Source organism: Ranitomeya imitator, chromosome 1, assembly GCF_032444005.1.
Source record: "Ranitomeya imitator isolate aRanImi1 chromosome 1, aRanImi1.pri, whole genome shotgun sequence".
Lineage (NCBI taxonomy): Eukaryota > Metazoa > Chordata > Amphibia > Anura > Dendrobatidae > Ranitomeya > Ranitomeya imitator.
The window spans coordinates 837,656,538-837,674,356 of record NC_091282.1 but is presented as its reverse complement, the minus strand read 5'-3'; the positions used below and the strand labels follow the sequence as shown (position 1 = coordinate 837,674,356).

The window sequence follows — 17,819 nt, the reverse complement described above, 5'->3', positions numbered from 1 at the left end:
AAAAACACCGCTACTGGTAAGTAGCTTGAGTATTTTGGCTCAGGCCCAAGGAGACAATGATGCCATCCACATAGGAGGGCAGTTCGGAGAATTGGTGGCACATTACTCAGGACCAATGGACACTGATAATTATTGCAGAAGGGTACGCAATTAGAGTTTTCAGGGCCCCCTCCCGAAAGGTTCATAGCCTCTCGCTCACTAGCCTTGTGTGGTCAGACATAGGAGAGCCGTTGGATACAGGTGTGATAATACCAGTTCCTCAGTTGGAAGAATGCCAGGGCCAATGTTCAAGCCTCTTCACTATCTGGAAACCATCAGGTGAATTCTGCACCATAATAAACTTAAAACTGTTAAATGTCTGGGTAAAGTACAAGAGATTCAGGATGGAATCTATAAGATCAACAATTCTTCTAATAAACCAGGGGGCAGTTATGTGGATAATAGATCTAAAAAGTGCATATTATCATGTGCCAGTACATCCCTTCTCTCAGAAATTCCTACAGTTCGTGGTAAAAATTCAAAACTGGAACTGCCATTTCCAATTCCAGTGACTTCCCTTTTGTCTGGCCTCAGCTTCCCAGGTCTTTACGAAATTGGTTGCAGAGATTGTGGCTTATTTAAGGAAGATGGGTGTAATTATAATCTCTTATCTGGACCACTTCCTGCTGGTAGCCAACTCAGTGGAAGAACTTTAGGCCCACTAGGAGGAGATATCAACGTTGGAGTATCAGAGGTGGGTCCTAAATTGGAAGAAGTCAGATTTGGTACCAGGAACCAGAAAGGTTTTCTTGGGGGTCCTGCTAGACTCCAGGTTGAGAGCATCCTTCTTACCAGAGGAACAACAGAAAGCTTTGTAATACAGAGTCCAGCTGTTCCTGGGGAGCCGCTGTTCGATCAGAGCAGCAATGAAAATCCTAGGTCTTTTAACTTCATACATTCCCTGCGTCTGGTGAGCCCAAATCCACTCCAGGGGGATTCTATCCTCCTGGGACAGACGCCAGATAACGCTCAACAAAGGAATGTGATTATCCCTTGCGGTAAGGAAGTCGCTGCTCTAGTGGACTATTCCCAAGAATCTTAGGTTGAGCATCCCATGGATTTCTTCTTATTGTATATTACTTGCAACAGATCCCAGCAAGGAAGGATGGGGTATCATATCTGGAAGGGAAGATACTTCAGGGCAGTTGGCCTTCCAATATCCAGTCTTCAAACTACAGAGAGCTCTATGCAGTGTGGGAAGCCCTAAGACAGAATCGACCATTGTCGGAAAGACGTCATATAAAGATCATGTCAGACAAAGTGACAACATTATCATTCGTGCGCCACCAGGAAGGCCCAAAACACTGTGCACTTCAAGTTTTGTCATCAAAGATCTTCGCCTTGGCAAAAAGGACAGTTCTAACAGTCTCAGCAGTTCCACTGGAGGGATCCCAGAACAAGGCAGATTATTTGAGCTGACTGAAGATCAGGCCTACAGAGTGGGAGTTAAATGGGGAGGTATTCCAGCAGTTATGTCAACTCTGGAGAACACCCCAGACTTGTTTGCAACAAGGAAAAATTCAAAAGTCATCAGACTTTACTCCCCGAGTCCTGGAGACAATCCAGAAGGGATCGACGCATTGAACCAGAGGTGGAACTGGGCGCTGGCATACGCATTTCCCCAGGAAGCACTCATTCCTAGAGCTCTCAGGAAAATTCAGGAGGATCCGGCAAAGGTACTTCTAATCGCTCCATTCAGGCCAAAAAGAAGTCGGTTCCCTCTGCTAAGGACCATGGCCCTGGAGGAACCGGTCCTAGGTCTTTCCTGGGAAGTATTACATCATGGTCCAGTCTTCCAAGTATCTTGGGCATGCTTGTAGATTGTTTGTGTCCCCGCAGCTGCATGATTTGGCTGTTAGGGAATCCCCACATGTATTCAGACTGTCTAGCAGCTGCAAATCATGCAGCTGTGGGGACTCAAACATAATCTACGAGCACGTCCAAGATACTCTGAGAACCCCCGAGCATGCTCGGAAAACTCAAGTAACGATCGCAGTCGGTCATCACTGATGTTAAAGGGAACTTGTCACCTGTTTTGGCCGCTATAAGATGCAGCCATCGCCTTTCTGGGCTTACCTACCTCATTCTGTAATGCTGTAGATAAGCCCCTGGTCGGACCTGAAAATGTTTTTTTTTTTTTTTTTTTGTACTCACATCGCGCTTCTGTGCATGCGTACTTCTCTGCCCTGTTGAGGGCAGACCAAAGTACTGCGGTGCCCAGGCGCCGGGAAAGGTCAGAGAGACCCAGCACCTGCGCTCTGCAGTACTTTGCTCTGCCCTCAGCAGGACAGATAAGTACGCCTACGCAGAAGCGCGATTCCGGAGAGCGATGAAGCAAGCAGAAGGTTGGCGGCGCAAGAAGATGGGAGGCGACACCCATCGGACCGGACTGTATCTAATATCTAATCTTTCTCCCCTCCCATTGAGTTTCATCCCATTGCTTCTAGTATTTCCTTATGCAAATGAGAATAAAGATGATCCTTCTACAATGTGACAGCCCATGAGCTATTTGTAGACAGCTATTAAGTCTCCTCTCAGTCTTCTTTTCTGCAAGGTAAACATTCACAAATCCCGCAACCGTTCCTCATAGGACATGATTTCCTGACCGGTCACCATTCTGGTCGCTCTTCTCTGAACTTGCTCCAGTTTGTTGATGTCGTTTTTCTTTTTTTTTTTTTTTTTTTTATAAATGTGGTGCCCAAAACTGGACACAGTATTCCAAGTGAGGTCTGACCAAAGAGGAGTAGAGGGCAATAATGACTTTGCGTGATCTAGACTGTAAGCTTCTGTTATTATATCCCAGAATTGCATTTGCCTTTTTTGCTGCTTCATCACACTGACACATGTTCAGTTTATGATCTATTAGTATACCCAAGTGTTTTTCACATGTGCTGTGCTTTAGGCTTTTTTCATTTTTATTGCCCAGATGTAGTAATTTGCATTTTTCCTTGTTAAAAACCATTCTGTTAAGGTACCGTCACACTAGACGATATCGCTAGCGATCCGTGACGTTGCAGCGTCCTCGCTAGTGATATCGTCCAGTGTGACAGGCAGCAGCGATCAGGCCCCTGCTGTGCTGTCGCTGGTCGGGGAAGAAAGTCCAGAACTTTATTTCGTCGCTGGACTCCCCGCAGACATCGCTGAATCGGCGTGTGTGACACCGATTCAGCGATGTCTTCACTGGTAACCAGGGTAAACATCGGGTAACTAAGCGCAGGGCCGCGCTTAGTAACCCGATGTTTACCCTGGTTACCATCCTAAAAGTAAAAAAAACAAACACTACATACTTGCCTACAGCCGTCTGTCCTCCAGCGCTGTGCTCTGCTCTCCTCCTGTACTGTCTGTGAGCGTCGGTCAGCCGGAAAGCAGAGCGGTGACGTCACCGCTCTGCTTTCCGGCCGCTGTGCTCACACAGACAGTACAGGAGGAGAACAGAGCACAGCGCTGGAGGACAGACGGCTGTAGGTAAGTATGTAGTGTTTGTTTTTTTTACTTTTAGGATGGTAACCAGGGTAAACATCGGGTTACTAAGCGCGGCCCTGCGCTTAGTAACCCGATGTTTACCCTGGTTACCGGCATCGTTGGTCGCTGGAGAGCGGTCTGTGTGACAGCTCTCCAGCGACCAAACAGCGACGCTGCAGCGATCCGGATCGTTGTCGGTATCGCTGCAGCGTCGCTAAGTGTGACGGTACCTTTAGTTGCTGCCCACTGCTCCAGTTTATCTTTTTGAAGCCTCTCTCTCTCTTTTCTCTAGTATTAGCTAACCCTCCTCGCTTTGTGTCATCAGCAAATGTAATTAGTGTACCCTCAATTTCTTCATCTAAATCATTGATAAAGATGTTGAACAATACAGGGCCCAGGACAGAACCCTGTGGTACCCCACTTAAGACATTCTTCCAACTGGATGTGCAGCCATTTACGACCACTCTTTGGGTCCGATCACTAAGCCAGTTATGAATACACCTAACAGTTGCCTTGTCCATTCCATACTTAGTCATTAGTCAAGATATACTATATCTACAGCATTTCCCTGATCCACCCAGTCAGTGATTCTGTCATAGAAGGAAATTAAGTTAGTCTTACATGACTTACTAGTTACAAACCCATGCTGACTCTGGTTAGTCACTTCATTCTTATCCAGGTACTTACTTACATGTTGTTTAATAATTTGTTCAAAGATCTATCATGGTATGGAATTCAGACTCACTGGCCAATAGTTCCTTGGGTCCACCTGGGCAAAGTACTTCCCTCGGGCCACATCTGGCCCAGTGGCCTATGGGCCACACTTTGCCCTACCCAGCCTATTCCCCCACCACCCACTGTCACCGCTATCTGCATCCTCAGGATGCAGGCAGTGGTGAATACATTGGTGGAGGAGGGGGTGAAGGGCCCGTTCTTCCTCCAACCAGCGTGTGAGACAGCTGACGCAATGATGTCATTTTATCACGTCAGCTGTGCACTGCAGAGAGTCAGTGCATTAGAGAGAGCAGAGGCACTGGCAAAGCATCACGGGAATGGGAATTAGGTATTTGGTGTTTATTATTGTTTTTTTTTTCTTCATGTGTGAGATGTTTGGCTGGACATAAGCAATGGGTCTTATGCTGGACATTAAGAGGCTTTGGGGTTCTCATGCAGGATATGGGGAAGCTAAGGATTCTCATGCTGGACTTGGGGAGGCTATGGAGTTTCATGCTGGACATGGGGAGGCTGTATGGGGCTCTCATGCTGGACATGGGCACTATGATGCTGATGGGAGGGGTGTGGTATGATGATGAAGACCGGAGGCAGAGATTTCTTCCAGGCACTGCACGCCCCAGAGCCTGGAAGAAATCGTTAGCATACAGAAATAAAATTTCTCAACGACAAGACCGCTAATATGAGCCATATGAGGTAGGACTAGTGTAACGTTTCTATCACCTGTATGCCCATATTAACCCCTTTACCCCCAAGGGTGGTTTGCACGTTAATGACCAGGCCAATTTTTACAATTCTGACCACTGTCCCTTTATGAGGTTATAACTCCGAAACGCTTCAACGGATCCTGGTGATTCTGACATTGTTTTCTCGTGACATATTGTACTTCATGATAGTGGTAAAATTTCTTTGATAGTACCTGCGTTTATTTGTGAAAAAAACGGAAATTTGGCGAAAATTTTGAACATTTCGCAATTTTCAAACTTTGAATTTTTATGCAATTAAATCACAGAGATATGTCACACAAAATACTTAATAAGTAACATTTCCCACATGTCTCCTTTACATCAGCATAATTTTGGAACCAATTTTTTTTTTTTTTTAGGGAGTTATAAGGGTTAAAAGTTGACCAGCAATTTCTCATTTTTACAACACCATTTTTTTTTAGGGACCACGTCTCATTTGAAGTCATTTTGAGGGGTCTATATGATAGAAAATACCCAAGTGTGACACCATTCTAAAAACTGCACCCCTCAAGGTTCTCAAAACCACATTCAGGAAGTTTATTAACCCTTCAGGTGTTTAATAGGAATTTTTGGAATGTTTAAATAAAAATGAACATTTAACTTTTTTACACAAAAAATTTACTTCAGCTCCAATTTGTTTTATTTTACCAAGGGTAACAGGAGAAAATGGACCCCAAAAGTTGTTGTCCAATTTGTCCTGAGTACGCTGATACCCCATATGTGGCAGTAAACCACTGTTTGGGCGCATGGGAGAGCTCGGAAGGGAAGGAGCGCCGTTTGACTTTTCAATGCAAAATTGACAGGAATTGAGATGGGACGCCATGTTGCGTTTGGAGAGCCACTGATGTGCCTAAACATTGAAACCCCCCACAAGTGACACCATTTTGGAAAGTTGACCCCCTAAGGAACTTATCTGGATGTGTGGTGAGCACTTTGACCCACCAAGGGCTTCACAGAAGTTTATAATGCAGAGCCATAAAAATAAAACAAAATTTTTTTTCCACAAAAATTATATTTTAGCCCCCAGTTTTGTATTTTTCCAAGGTTAGCAGGAGAAATTGGACCCTAAATGTTGTCCAATTTGTCCTGAGTACGCTGATACCCGATATGTGGGGGGGAACCACCGTTTGGGCGAATGGGAGGGCTCGGAAGGGAAGGAGCATCATTTGGAATGCAGACTTAGATGGATTGGTCTGCAGGCGTCACATTGCGTTTGCAGAGCCCCTAATGTACCTAAACAGTAGAAACCCCCCACAAGTGACCCCATATTGGAAACTAGACCCCTCAATGAACTTATCTAGATGTGTTGTGAGAACTTTGATCCCCCAAGTGTTTCACTACAGTTTATAACGCAGAGCCGTGAAAATAAAAAATCTTTTTGTTTTCCCACAAAAATTATTTTTTAGCCCCCAGTTTTGTATTTTCCCAAGGGTAACAGGAGAAATTGGTCCACAAAAGTTGTTGTCCAATTTGTCCTGAGTACGCTGATACCCCATATGTTGGGGTAAACCCCTGTTTGGGCACACAGGAGAGCTCGGAAGGGAAGGAGCACTGTTTTACTTTTTCAACGCAGAATTGGCTGGAATTGAGATCGGACGCCATGTCGTGTTTGGAGAGCCCCTGATGTGCCGAAACAGTGGAAACCCCCCAATTATAACTGAAACCCTAATCTAAACACACCCCTAACCCTAATTCCAACGGTAACCCTAACCACACCTCTAACCCTGACACACCCCTAACCCTAATCCCAACCCTATTCCCAACTGTAAATGTAATCTAAACCCTAACCCTAACTGTAGCCCCAACCCTAGCCCTAGCCCTAACCCTAGCCCTAACCCTAGCCCTAATGGGAAAATGGAAATAAATACATTTTTTTTTTATTTTTCCCTAACTAAGGGGGTGATGAAGGGGGGTTTGATTTACTTTCATAGCGAGATTTTTAGCGGATTTTTATGATTGGCAGCCGTCACACACTGAAAGACCCTTTTTATTGCAAAAAATATTTTTTGCAATACCACATTTTGAGAGCTATAATTTTTCCATATTTTGGTCCACAGAGTCATGTGAGGTCTTGTTTTTTGCGGGACGAGTTGACGTTTTTATTGAAAACATTTTTGGGCACGTGACATTTTTTGATCGCTTTTTATTCCGATTTTTGTGAGGAAGAATGACCAAAAGCCAGCTATTCATGAATTTCTATTGGGGGAGGCGTTTATACCGTTCCGCGTTTGGTAAAATTGATAAATCAGTTTTATTCTTCGGGTCAGTACGATTACAGCGATACCTCATTTATATCATTTTTTTATGGTTTGGCGCTTTTATACGATAAAAACTATTTTACAGAAAAAATAATTATTTTTGCATCGCTTTATTCTCAGGACTATAACTTTTTTATTTTTTTGCTGATGATGCTGTATGGCGGCTCTTTTTTTGCGGGACCATATGACGCTTTCAGCGGTACCATGGTTATTTATATCTGTCCTTTTGATCGCGTGTTATTCCACTTTTTGTTCGGCGGTATGATAATAAAGCGTTGTTTTTTGCCTCGTTTTTTTTTTTTTTCTTACGGTGTTTACTGAAGGGGTTAACTAGTGGGACAGTTTTATAGGTCGGGTCGTTACGGACGCGGCGATACTAAATATGTGTACTTTTATTGGGTTTTTTTTTTTATTTAGATGAAGAAATGTATTTATGGGAATAATATTTTTTTTTTTTTTTTCATTATTTTGGAATATTTTTTTTTAATTTTTTTTACACATTTGGAAAATTTTTTTTTTTACTTTTTTACTTTGTCCCAGGGGGGGACATCACAGATCAGTGATCTGACAGTTTGCACAGCACTCTGTCAGATCACTGATCTGATATGCAGCGCTGCAGGCTTCACAGTGCCTGCTCTGAGCAGGCTCTGTGAAGCCACCTCCCTCCCTGCAGGACCCGGATCCGCGGCCATCTTGGATCCGGGGCTGGAGGGAGCAGGGAGGGAGGTGAGACCCTCGCAGCAACGCGATCACATCGCGTTGCTCCGGGGGTCTCAGGGAAGCCCGCAGGGAGCCCCCTCCCTGCGCGGTGCTTCCCTGCACCGCTGGCACATCGGGATCATCTTTGATCGCGGTGTGCCAGGGGTTAATGTGCCAGGGGCGGTCCGTGACCGCTCCTGGCACATAGTGCCGGATGTCAGCTGCGATAAGCAGCTGACACCCTGCCGCGATCGGCCGCGCTCCCCCCGTGAGCGCGGCCGATCGGCTATGACGTACTATCCCGTCCAGGGTCAGATAAGCCCAGGGCACCTCGACGGGATAGTACGTCTAAGGTCACAGAGGGGTTAATATGTTATATAAGTCCCAGGGGGTGACAGATTCACTTTAAGCATGCCCTAAAAGCACATTTCTTTAGCCTGGCCTATCACCTCATCTCACTAATCTTAACTATTCCCTTAACTGTTTTCCCTTATTAAATTTAATAAAAGAATCTGGCCCCTCCTATCATTTGTTTCCACACCCTCCATGCACCCAATAGCATTTTGTATGTGTACTTGTACAGATACTGGCTGGTGACAGGTTCATGGTTATTTGAATGCCTCTATTATACTGGTGGTGGACCATACAGGACAAACACCATCTGCCTATTGTGTCCTATTTCCTCATAGATTGTAAGCTAGTGAGCAGAGCCCTCACTCTTGGTAACTGTTTAATGAAGTGTTACTTACATTGTCTGCACATGTCCCTGCTTAATTGGAAAGTGCTGCAGAATGTCATTGCTATAGAAATAAAAATGATTACCGTACTATTATTCTTGTGATTATTATTTATTTATTTTTCTTTCCCCAGTATTGGAACAGTACGCTTCGGCTCCATTAAAAGCGATCAATTATACTGATTGTAAAATGGCAAATCCCCTAAAGCAAGTTTTTAATAAGGACAGAACATTTCGTCCTAAGCGAAAATTTGAGCCTGGCACTCAGCGATTTGAACTACATAAGAAAGCGCAAGCTTCCCTCAATGCAGGGCTGGACCTAAAGTTGGCTGTCCAGCTGCCACACGAGGAGGACCAAAATGACTGGGTGGCAGTTCATGTTGTGGATTTTTTCAATCGCATCAATCTGATCTATGGTACAATCAGCGACAGCTGCACCGAGCAATCATGTCCTGTTATGTCTGGAGGTCCTAAGTATGAGTACCGGTGGCAAGATGAAAATAGATATCGAAAGCCCACAGCACTTTCTGCCCCCAAATACATGAATTTATTAATGGATTGGATAGAAGTTCAGATAAACAATGAAGGCATTTTCCCTACAAATGTCGGTAAGTGTCATATTTGCATAAAAGTATCATTCTGTAGTTCCTATTTTTATTTGTAGGTTTGTTGTAAATGAAAAGATAAATTATTGTGGAGAGCGTGAGTGACAGATCGCTGACATTTGTAACTGACAAGTGTTTTAGGTGGTAGCACATGGCTGGTTCTACATGGCAACATGTGTCCTGCGATAGCAATTCTTTGAAAAGTCACTCTGCAAAAACATTTGTTGTGATGCGACTATTTTAGAGCTTTGATTTTTGCTGTAAACGAAACCGCTATGTTGCAAATAAGTTTCTTATAAGTCACATGCGAATTGCACTGAATAACGAGTGCATGGGACTAGCGACAGAAAATCCAACATATATGGAAACATAATATTGGAAGACACTACATTCAATGCTGTAATGTGTCGCTGTGATATTAGTGTCACAGGATAAATGTTGCCATGCAGCCCTACCCTAAGTGTTCTTGGCCTTCTGTTTCAGACAGCGAAGTGAGGAATCGATTTTCCTAAAAAATAAAGGGTCCAGCCATTAAATCTTTGATTTTCATTGTTGAAATATTGATTCTCATTTTCATTCTGGTCTTGTAAGAGCCATAACTGCTTTATTTTTCTAGCATGGAACAAGTTGTAGTTTTTAATAGCATCCTTTAATTTTCCACTTAATGAATTCTATAGTGACTGTAAAAGAAAATAATTCTTTGTGAAATCAAATGGGACAAATTTCAAACAATTCATTGTTACTTGACCTTTAATTGTGTGCTAAAAATGAGATGTTAATGTTATCTTGCGGGCCAGTACAGTTTTATCACATATAGTACAATATCACATTTTTTTGACTGAGAGAGTTTACTACATTTAAATATTTTTTTATTTACCGGTATTAAATAAAAACTTGGTTTGTGTTGTCACCAGAACTTTTTTTTTCAATATATATTTCATTCACCTATTTTTAGCCAGTGAGCTATAGTGTTTTTGTTGTTTCTTTCACTTTCACAATTGAAAAACTGGTTTATTTCAGCAGCGCAGCCCTCCTAATGAGTTTTATCGAACTGGATCTGATCCTGTTGTGTCAGTATCATTTTGTTATACATATGACATTTTGATAGCCTGTTATTTCATTTTCCATTTTGTTGGAGAGCCAAGTTGACTGAAAATTGACAATTGGGTCATTTTAATGTTGTATTTTTTTTTTCATAGAGCATTGACAGTACAAAGGATAAATAAGTTGATAATTTCACCTCTACACGTGCTTTGATACAAAATTTGTACAGTATTTTATGTAAAGTTGTAATTAAAATTATTTAACCATCATTGCAAATTAGGGAACCTGTGAGCAGGATTGTTCACAGTAACTTACACACAGTCTCAGGTTGGCTCCGTTATACTGATTATAATGATACCTTGGTTGATGAAATCCGTCTCGTTGTTTTAATCTTTATTTTGAGTTTAATGATATGCTCATGTGATATATATTATATATATATATATATATATATATATTATAAAAATATAGTACAGACCAAAAGTTTGGACACCCCTCATTTAAAGTTTTTTCTGTATTTTCATGACTATGAAAATTGTACATTCACACTGAAGGCATCAAAACTATGAATTGACACATGTCCTATATTCTAGGTTCTTCAAAGTAGCCACCTTTTGCTTTGATGACTGCTTTGCACACTCTTGGCATTCTCTTGATGAGCTTCAAGAGGTAGTCACCGGGAATGGTTTTCACTTCAAAGGTGTACCGTGTCAGGTTTAAGAAGTGGGATTTCTTGCTATATAAATGAAGTTGGGACCATCAGTTGTGTTGTGCAGAAGTCTGGTGGATACACAGCTGATAGTCCTACTGAATAGAGTGACTGTTGGCTGCTTTTTTCTTGCCATAATACAAATTCTAAGTAAAGAAAAACGAGTGGCCATCATTACTTTAAGAAATGAAGGTCAGTCAGTCCGAAAAATTGTGAAAACTTTGAGTGTCCCCAAGTGCAGTGGCAAAAACCATCAAGTGCTACAAAGAAACTGGCTCACATGAGGACCGCCCCAGGAAAGGAAGACCAAGAGTCACCACTGCTTCTGAGAATGTTTATCCAAGTCACCAGCCTCAGAAATCGCAGGTTAACAGCAGCTCAAATTAGAGACCAGGTCAATGCCACACAGAGTTCTAGCAGCAGACACATCTCTACAACTGTTAAGAGGAGACTTTGTACAGCAGGCCTTCATGGTAAAATAGCTGCTAGGAAACCACTGCTAAGGGCACGCAGAAAAGACTTGTTTGGGCTAAAGAACACAAGGTATGGACATTAGACCAGTGGAAATCTGTGCTTTAGTCTGAGTCCAAATTTGAGGTCTTTGGTTCCAACCACCGTGTCTTTGTGCGACGCAGAAAAGGTGAACGGATGGACTCTACATGCCTGGTTCCCACAGTGAATCGTGGAGGAGGAGGTGTGATGGTGTGGGGGTGCTTTGCTGGTAACACTGTTGGGGATTTATTCAAAATTGAAGGCATACTGGACCAGCAAGGCTACCACAGCGTCTTGCAGCGGCATGCTATTCCATCCGGTTTGCGTTTAGTTTTTACCATCATTTATTTTTCAACAGGACAATGACCCCTAACACACCTCCAGGCTGTGTAAGGGCTATTTGACCAAGAAGGAGAGTGATGGGGTGCTACGCCAGATTACCTGGCTTCCACAGTCACCATACTTGAACCCAATCGAGATGGTTTAGGGTGAGCTGGACAGCAGAGTGAACAACTGAAAATATGTCTTATATTCTAGGTTCTTCAAAGTAGCCACCTTTTGCTTTGATGACTGCTTTTCACACTCTTGGCATTCTCTTTATGAGCTTCAAGAGGTAGTCCCCGGGAATGGTCTTCCAACAATCTTGAAGGAGTTTGCAGAGATGCTTAGCACTTGTTGGCCTTTTTGCCTTCACTCTGCGGTCCAGCTCACCCCAAACCATCTCGATTGGGTTCAGGTCTGGTGACTGTGGAGACCAGGTCATCAGGTGTAGCACCCCATCACTCTCCTTCTTGGTCAAATAGCCCTTACACAGCCTGGAGGTGTGTTTGGGATCATTGTCCTGTTGAAAAATAAATGATGCTCCATCTAAACGCAAACTGGATGGAATAGTATGCCGCTGCAAGATACTGTGGTAGCCATGCTAGTTAAGTATGCCTTCAATTTTGAATAAATCCCCAACAGTGTCACCAGCCAAGCACCCCCACACCATCACACCTCCTCCTCCATGCTTCACGGTGGGAACCAGGCATGTAGAGTCCATCCGTTCACCTTTTCTGCGTCGCACAAAGACACAGGGGTTGGAACCAAAGATCTCAAATTTGGACTCATCAGACCAAAGCACAGATTTCCACTGGTCTAATGTCCATTCCTTGTGTTCTTTAGCCCAGACAAGTCTCTTCTGCTTGTTGCCTGTCCTTAGCAGTGGTTTCCTAGCAGCTATTTTACCATGAAGGCCTGCTGCACAAAGTCTCCTCTTAACAGTTGTTGTAGAGATGTGTCTGTTGCTAGAACTCTGTGTGGCATTGACCTGGTCTCTAATTTGAGCTGCTGTTAACCTGCGATTTCTGAGGCTGGTGACTCTGATAAACTTATCCTCAGAAGCAGAGGTGACACTTGGTCTTCCTTTCCTGGGGCGGTCCTCATGTGAGCCAGTTTCTTTGTAGCACTTGATGGTTTTTGCCACTGCACTTGGGGACACTTTCAAAGTTTTCCCAATTTTTCGGACTGACTGACCTGCATTTCTTAAACTAATGATGGCCACTCGTTTTTCTTTACTTGGCTGCTTTTTTCTTGCCATAATACAAATTCTAACAGTCTATTCAGTAGGACTATCAGCTGTGTATCCACCAGACTTCTGCACAACACAACTGATGGTCCCAGCCCCATTTATAAGGCAAGAAATCTCACTTATTAAACCTGACAGGGCACACCTGTGAAGTGAAAACCATTCCCAGTGACTACCTCTTGAAGCTCATCAAGAGAATGCCAAGAGTGTGCAAAGCAGTTATCAAAGCAAAAGGTGGCTACTTTGAAGAACCTACAATAGAATAGAAGACATAATTTCAGTTGTTTCACACTTTTTTGTTACATATATAATTCCACATGTGTTAATTCATAGTTTTGATGCCTTCAGTGTGAATGTACAATTTTCATTGTGTTTTTGAGTTTCTGTATTTTGGCCTAGTTTTAATTGATGTAAAAAGAGCTTAGGCACTCCAAAGTTCATGAAAAGAACATATGTATTTCATTAGTACAGATTCATTCACTGTATGTATAATTTGATGTTTCGGCCAATTATGTGGCCTTCATCAGAACAGGAGGACCGCTTTAGTCTTAGAATGGCCCTAGAGATATACACTGCTGTGCTAGAGAAATGGCACCTAGTTTTATTTAAATCGCCACTCCGGGGTTTTGTGTTTTCAGCTCTGGAGTGATGTTTTAAATCTATGCCCTTGCCCCCCCATCATATACTCCCCCTCTGGCGTCATCAGTTTTTTTGGAGCCACTCCAGTTCCCCTGCGCCAGCTTATGTGCACAAGTCTTGACTAGCCGGAAGTCAGAAGTTACATCACAAGACCGCAATGCAAGTCTATGCAGAACGAGGATCTCATAGACTTGAATTGAAGTGAGTTCCGCAAAGCTCCTTTCAACACTGGAGCTGCCTGCAAGTCACTTTTCGCCGGAGATCACCCGGAGTGGTGGCGAACACAGAATAAAACACCGGCAGGTGAGTATGAGGCACGGAAGGGGACTTAAATTTAATTCACTCCAGTGGTGCAATAGAATAAAACCGCTGGAGTGGTGCTTTAATCCCTTTACTCCCTTAAGGTAGTTTACATGATAACCCCTTTGTCATTGGACGTACTATTCCGTCTGTGTGGGGTGGGCCTAAATTCCCACGGACGGAATAGTACGTCCAGGGCGATCGCCCGCGCTCACGGGGGGAGCGGGGCCGGGTGTCAGCTGCCTATCGCAGCTGACATCCGGTGCTATGTGCCAGGAGCGGTCACGGACGGCCCCCGGCACATTAACCCCCAGCACACCGCGATCAAACATGATCGCGGTGTGCCGGCGGTATAGGGAAGCGTCGCGCAGGGAGGGGGCTCCCTGCAGGCTTCCCTGAGACCCCCGCAGCAACACGATGTGATCGCGTTGCTGCGAGGGTCTCCTTACCTCCCTCCCTGTAGCAGGCCCGGATCCAAGATGGCCTCGGCATCAGGGTCCTGCAGGGAGGGAGGTGGCTTACCAAGTGCCTGCTCAGAGCAGGCGCTTGGTAAGCCTGCAGTACTCTGACAGATCGGTGATCTGACAGTGCTGTGTAAACTGTCAGATCAGCGATCTGTGATGTTCCCCCCTGGGACAAAGTAAGAAAAAAAAATTCCACATGTGTAAAAAAAAAAAAAAAAAAAAAAAATCCTAAATAAAGAAAATAAAAAAAAAATTTTTATTCCCATAAATAGATTTCTTTATCTAAATAATAAAAAAAACAAAAGTACACATATTTAGTATCGCCGCGTCCGTAACGACCCAACCTATAAAACTGTCCCACTAGTTAACCCCTTCAGTGAACACCGTAAGAAAAAAAAGAGGCAAAAAAAACGCTTTATCATACCGCCGAACAAAAAGTGGAATAACACGCAATCAAAAAGACAGATATAAATAACCATGGTACCGCTGAAAGCGTCATCTTGTCCCGCAAAAAACGAGCCGCCATACAGCATCAGCAAAAAAATAAAAAAGTTATAGTCCTGAGAATAAAGCGATGCAAAAATAATTATTTTTTCTATAAAATAAAAGTGCCAAAACATAAGAAAATGATATAAATGAGGTATCGCTGTAATGGTACTGACCCGAAGAATAAAACTGCTTTATCAATTTTACCAAACGCGGAACGGTATAAACGCCTCCCCCAAAGAAATTCATGAATAGCTGGTTTTTGGTCATTCTGCCTCACAAAAATCGGAATAAAAAACGATCAAAAACCGTCACGTGCCCGAAAATGTTACCAATAAAAACGTCAACTCGTCCCGCAAAAAACAAGACCTCACATGACTCTGACCAAAATATGGAAAAATTATAGCTCTCAAAATGTGGTAACACAAAAAATATTTTTTGCAATAAAAAGCGTCTTTCAGTGTGACGGCTGCCAATCCTAAAAATCCGCTAAAAAAACAGCTATAAAAGTAAATCAAACCCCCCTTCATCACCCTCTAAGTTAGGAAAAAATTTTAAAAAATGTATTTATTTCCATTTTCCCGTTAGGGTTAGGGCTAGGGTTAAGGCTACAGTTAGGGTTAGGGTTTGGATTACATTTACGGTTGGGATTAGGGTTAGGGGTGTGTCTGGGTTAGAGGTGTGGTTAGGGTTACCGTTGGGATTAGGGTTAGGGGTGTGTTTGGATTAGGGTTTCAGTTATAATTGGGGGGGGGGGGGGGGTTCCACTGTTTAGGCATATCAGGGGCTCTCCAAATGCGACATGGTGTCCGATCTCAATTCCAGCCAATTCTGCGTTGAAAAAGTAAAACCGTGCTCCTTCCCTTCCGAGCTCTCCTGTGTGCCCAAACAGGGGTTTACCCCAACATATGGGGTATCAGCGTACTCAGGACAAATTGGACAACAACTTTTAGGGTCCAATTTCAACTGTTACCCTTGGGAAAAATACAAAGCTGGGGGCTAAAAAATAATTCGTGGGGAAAAAAATGTTTTTTTATTTTTACGGCTCTGCATTATAAGCTTCTGTGTAGCCCTTGGTGGGTCAAAGTGCTCACCACACATCTAGATAAGTTCCTTAGGGGGTCTACTTTCCAAAATGGTGTCACTTGTGGGGGGTTTCAATGTTTAGGCACATCAGTGGCTCTCCAAACGCAACATGGCGTCCCATCTCAATTCCTGTCAATTTTGCATTGAAAAGTCAAATGGCGCTCCTTTGCTTCCGAGCTCTGTCATGCGCCCAAACAGTGGTTTACCCCCACATATGGAGTATTGGCGTACTCAGGACAAATTGTACAACAACTTTTGGGGTCCACTTTCTCCTGTTATCCTGGGTAAAATAAAACAAATTGGAACTGAAGTAAAAAAAATTTGTGAAAAAAAGTTAAATGTTCATTTTTATTTAAACATTCCAAAAATTCCTGTGATACACCTGAAGGGTTAATAAACTTCTTGAATGTGGTTTTGAGCACCTTGAGGGGTGCAGTTTTTAGAATGGTGTCACACTTGGGTATTTTCTATCATATAGACCCCTCAAAATGACTTCAAATGAGATGTGGTCCCTAAAAAAAAAAATGGTGTTGTAAAAATGAGAAATTGCTGGTCAACTTTTAACCCTTATAACTCCCTAACAAAAAAAAATTGGGGTTCCAAATTTGTGCTGATGTAAAGTAGACATGTGGGAAATGTTACTTATTAAATATTTTGTGAGACATATCTCTGTTGATTTAATTGCATAAAAATTAAAAGTTGGACAATTTGCAGAATGTTATAAATTTTCCCCAAATTTCCGTTCTTTTTTTTCACAAATAAATGCAGGTAATATCAAAGAAATGTTACCACTGTCATGAAGTACAATATGTCACAAGAAAACATTGTCAGAATCACCAGGATCCGTTGAAGCATTCCAGAGTTATAACCTCATAAAATGACAGTGGTCATAATTGTAAAAATTGGCCTGGTCATTAACGTGCAAACCACCCTTGGGGGTAAAGGGGTTAACTAAATTTACTTTGAATCTTTTCTCCAATCACCTTCCACGACAGCGGTACTGGAGGATGTCTCCCCGCCCTAATGGGGGACAGGAAACACCAAAGAGGTTAAATACCCTCCCCTTCTTGCCACCTCCAGTGTTTTTCCTGTCCCCTATGGGGCATGAAGAGGTGCTGCCGTGGCCGGCGATCGGAACACTCAGTCCTCACCTATAGCCTGGCAGCCTGGGTCGGGTATGATTCTCCTCCCTGCGGTGCTGCTCCCGTCTCCTCACATGGTGTGGACTCGGGACCCCACCTCCGCTCCTCCCACGCTCCTTCTGGAGTAAAGCAGAGCGGTGGTGCGGCCGGGGTCCCCGTGCGGCTCCCGGGCATTCCTCCTCTTCTGGCCGGAAACGGTGGATGCGCGAACCGGAAATACCTCGAACTTCCGGTTCACGGCATGTGCGTTCCAGCGGTGGAGCACACGCGCGTCTGAAAGCACAAAGTATGGTGGGGCATAGCAGTTCTTCCCCTACGCCTGGGACCGGGAGGAGGAGCACAAAACTGGACGCAGCAACCACAGTATTTAACCCTGGTAGATCACCTCCAGGTAAGGCCCCCTGTCTGTCTGTCTGGACTGCAGTACTGACTGACCATGGAAGGTGACAGACCTGTCTCTGCCGAGCCCTGCGTCTTCCCTCCTATCGTGAGTAGTGGGTCAGGTCCCTCTTTCCCTGTATTCCGTAGGGTGCTATGTACTTGGTCCCCCTTCTCTCTCTTTTTTAGGGAGACAAGGCCTCTGTCCCTAGGAAGGACAAATCTTCCAAGAAAT

At 43.6% G+C, this 17,819-nt stretch overlaps 1 protein-coding gene across 3 annotated transcripts in view; it reads left to right on the top strand.

Annotated features, from left to right (window-relative positions):
- MOB3A (MOB kinase activator 3A) overlaps positions 1–17,819 on the top strand; it is a 74,521-nt gene that overhangs the window by 14,166 nt on the left and 42,536 nt on the right. For all 3 annotated transcript variants that reach the window (XM_069740652.1, XM_069740653.1, XM_069740651.1), the window contains one exon: positions 8,807–9,280. In XM_069740652.1, coding sequence (XP_069596753.1) covers positions 8,863–9,280 — 418 coding nt within the window. In that variant the 5' untranslated portion in view covers positions 8,807–8,862. The remainder of the gene's footprint in view (positions 1–8,806; positions 9,281–17,819) is intronic.